Source organism: Propithecus coquereli, unplaced genomic scaffold (genome assembly GCF_000956105.1).
Source record: "Propithecus coquereli isolate 6110/MARCELLA unplaced genomic scaffold, Pcoq_1.0 Scaffold158, whole genome shotgun sequence".
In the NCBI taxonomy this organism is placed as follows: domain Eukaryota; kingdom Metazoa; phylum Chordata; class Mammalia; order Primates; family Indriidae; genus Propithecus; species Propithecus coquereli.
This window is the reverse complement of record NW_012140302.1, coordinates 2,023,108-2,027,037: the sequence shown is the minus strand read 5'-3', so window position 1 is coordinate 2,027,037 and position 3,930 is coordinate 2,023,108. Positions and strand designations below refer to the sequence as shown.

Below are 3,930 nucleotides of genomic sequence, written 5' to 3'. Positions count from 1 at the left end.
AGAAAGAACATTAAAATCAATCCAAAAGTAACAAAAGGAAGAGAATTATAATGTTAAAAATAGAAATTTTATTTACAATCTATTTTAATGGCTTAAATTTTATGCTTGTACCCCTCAAGAGATGTCGTCTTTGCTTCTAGGCTGGGACAATCCCAATTTTCCTCCAGGTTGACCCTGACTAGTGAGTGGATTGGGACAAGGAAGTTGAGCAAAAAAAAAAGTAATACATAGAAGAATATTTCAAGATATCTCATTATAGATATCTGTGCAGATATGTGCATACTCTTTTCTGGACAGAATCACGAGAAAGTGTTAAAAATGATTTTCTTTGGGGAGAAGGACTTGGGTAAGAGGAATGGGTAGTTTTCAATTTTCCTTTTTTGAAACATTCCTTTTGAGTTTGAATTTCTGCTTTTATACATATACATACACAGTTTTATACAAAACAATTATTACTTTTAATTTTAAAAGTGGTAACATGGCTTAATTGAACTGTTAGGTTATGGATTACTTATTTCCTTTTTTAAAAAACCTGGTTAATCTGAAAGGATTGTTAAAGAAAAAACATAATCATAAACATGTTCCAAACCTGGTCTAGGTCAGAACTTTGTTTTTCCCCTATATGTAATTCACAACCTCCTACTGGGAATAAATTAACACACCTGATAAAACGTATATGCAATTTTCTGACAAACTTTAAAGAGACTTGTTTTAAGAAGCCCAGTCACCCAACTGTCGGTCAAGAGTCTAATTACTTTTAACTAAACATAATTTTATTTGGTATCTAACAATGATTATCTATTTCTATAAAATGTCCCTCTCGAGAGTATATCTTTAAATTGGCCTGATAGACTCCTTTTCCTTTGCAGCAAGGTTTGTAATAAATTTTAGTAAGCGGTCATAACTAAGTTTGAAAAAATTTAAAACATGTTTTAAGTCTTCAAAAACCTGGATAATGTTCACTTCCGTTATTAGTATAAGGGATAGGGTATGATAGATGACAAGACCCATAGAACTACAGGAATAGAACGTCATTCATTCATTCTTTGACAAGTATTTGAATGCCTACCATAAGCCAAACTTTGACAAGTACTTGCGTGTCTACCACGTGCAAGGCACTGTCCAAGGAGCTGGGGATACAAAAATCAACCAATGAGATTGGGGGGAATTAAACTACAGTTCCCATAGTATATTGCTCTTCAGCCTTTTTCCGCGGGGGTGCTTCTTTCCAGTATTCTCTTCCCGTGATTCTAGTTGTGCAGAAAGCCCCGCCCACTGAGCTGGCATTTACTCAGTCTCCCGATAGGAGATGGACTACAATTCCCATAATGCCCGCCTGGGGCACCGTATAAGGGAATCACGTCACTCCTGGCCGTGCTGGGGACTACTACAGTACCCAGGAGGCTTCGCTTCCCCTCCTGGGTGTTATTGCCCCTTTCCCGGTGCTGGACGCGGTAGTGGCTAGCGAGAGTGCCAGGCCTAGGGTTTTCTGTGTCCTTCCCCGGGTCAGGGACGAGCCAGTGACTTGAGTCTTGGGCACTAAGCCCGGGTGCGAGTGCAGCAGGCCGCGGTCCCGTCTGTCCGGTTCACGTCACCCTTCTCTCCCTCTCCTGCTCTACCCGCAGCCACTTGGACGGCTCCGGGACTGCCTGGGGCAGGGGTGGCGGTCGCGGCCACTGGGGCTGAGGCAAGGCTGTGGCTTTCGGAGCAGGAATAGCAGCAGTAGCACTGGGGAGGAAGAGAGAAGATGGCGTCGGAGCTGGAGACCGAGGTGCAGGCCATCGACCGGAGTTTGCTGGAATGTTCGGCTGAGGAGACCGCAGGGGTGAGTGCCGGGACCCGGGTGGGTACGTCCGGCCCTAGCAGGCCGCGCCCCGGGGGAGGAACCGACGCCTGGAAATCCCAGAGTGGCCCGGCCCAGACTTGGGGCAACAACTGTGCCGGCCTTGCCTTTTTGGGGTAACGACCTGGGAACGCCACCGATCCTGCCCTTCTCTTTCCATCTTCAGTAGCCCTCAGAGCTGTGCAGTGCACCAGCCACCTTTACGTTCCATTTCTGCCCAGGCAAACCCACAGAACTTCCATTATTCCTCCCTTCCTCCACCCTGCCAGTAAGTCTTCAATACCGGGGTTTTTGCCCTTTATACCAGGTCTTGGAAGAGGGGAAGGAAAGAGACGCTTCCTAGTATTATTGGTAATTGCCCTACTTTATCTTCCTGATTTTTTACTCCTAAAATAGGCAGAGTAGCGCCTTCTCCGCTGAAACACGCTACCCTAACCGAACCCCTACTTTGCTTCTGGGACTGCCCTAAGCACCGAGGATGCAAATGTCACCGCTGTCCCTCATTACCCACTTGAAGTGCTTCCTCCACCCCCGACCAGTTTGGTTAGTTGATGCATGTGTGGAAAGTTTACTGAGTATGAGAAACTAGTATCGGAAGCTGAGAGAGTAAAAAAATAATTTCTCTAGGAGTTGGGGGTAGTTGGATAGAGAACAAATGTTATATAACATTGAGAAAGCAGCTTTCAACAAATATTGCATAAGCTAATAACGTGAGAGCTGGTCACAGTATAGTAGGAGCCCTGAACTTAAGCCATTCAAACCCGGTATTGTGCTAAAACAGTAATATGAATATGCTAGAAGTAGCAGAGTTGTAAAATGATCAATAAACTTGAGGATATCACTCCCAAGGAAGGACAGGGAACACCTGTCCTTTAGAACAGATTGTCCAGAATGATTATGAATGGACCCAAACAGCTTGGGCCCCACCTCTAAGGCCTCCAATTTAAAAAGCTGCTAGGAAGGGAGTGACACGTGAAACAAGTCAGCAATCTGAATGTGATGAACAAAAATCTGGGGTGGGGTGCCCCGTGGAGCTGTTGGTCAGTGAGTAGTTACTGTGTGTGAATTGATGAGGACACTAAAGTCTGGGTGAAAATAATTGACAAGAGTAGAGGTGAGAAGTTTAAAGAAGCACGTTGATAAATCATGAGTCTTTGCTTGTTTTGTTGGATTTTTAAAAAACTGACTTGTTTAGTCTAGGTCTGTTTCCATTTACTTTCTACTTAATATTGCACAACCCTGGGGTTTTCAGCCCCCCGTCTGCCTTTCATTTATCAAAGAAATTTGAAAAAGAAAATGAAAGTAGTGTTACAAGTAAACAGTGAAATAATAATCATAATGACAGCTGTTCACTCTCCATGTCTCTTCTAATTGATATCTAAACTGCTGTTTACCTCATGGTACTATAATTTGTTTTTTTCTTCCTCTGAATTTTGTGTCTGTTGGCCCAGTTATACAGAATACTTCTTCCATTATCCCTATTCTATTAATAAAAAAGGTGCAAACTATCAAGTGATGAGAAGTTCTTCAACTTGTTGAGGTTCCTGAGGAAACCAGTTATAAAACTAGTGCTGAAGGCCAAGCCTCCTAGTTCTTGTGCAGTGAAATTCTCAGATATGTTGGGAAAAACGAAGAGAAATGCAACAAAACATTATTAATTGAGACTTAATTTGAGTTTGCGAAGATCACAGTCTGAACTACATTTTACTTTTACACTGTTTACTTTTAAATGGCTTTCTAAACGATACGATTTAAAAAAATTTAGTCCGAAGGTCGACAAAATTCTTTCAAATAAAGAAGATGCAAACTAATAATAAAATATATAACTGTAACATGGCCTTACTTTGTAAGGAGTTTACTATCTATGGTTAGTTAGAATGCCAAACACTTCAAACTGTTCTTTCGGCTTAGGCTCCAGCCCGGCCCTTTATCACAAATTAAAATGTATTACTGAAGTTTTCTCTCAGGTTAAAAGTAAATTTTAGAGAAGATAAACAAGTAGACAAAGCAGTTATTGCAAGCTTTAGGCCTTTGTTAATTGGTAATTTGTTAGGATCACTTCTATTTAAAATTACCTAATGTATGGC

At 41.9% G+C, this 3,930-nt stretch overlaps 1 protein-coding gene across 1 annotated transcript in view; it reads left to right on the top strand.

The window, feature by feature from the left end:
- The first annotated feature begins 1,447 nt into the window (after window positions 1–1,447).
- UBR2 (ubiquitin protein ligase E3 component n-recognin 2) overlaps window positions 1,448–3,930 on the top strand; it is a 195,953-nt gene continuing 193,470 nt past the window's right edge. Inside the window, 1 exon segment of the mRNA XM_012640800.1 lies at window positions 1,448–1,825. Coding sequence (XP_012496254.1) covers window positions 1,748–1,825 — 78 coding nt within the window. The 5' untranslated portion in view covers window positions 1,448–1,747.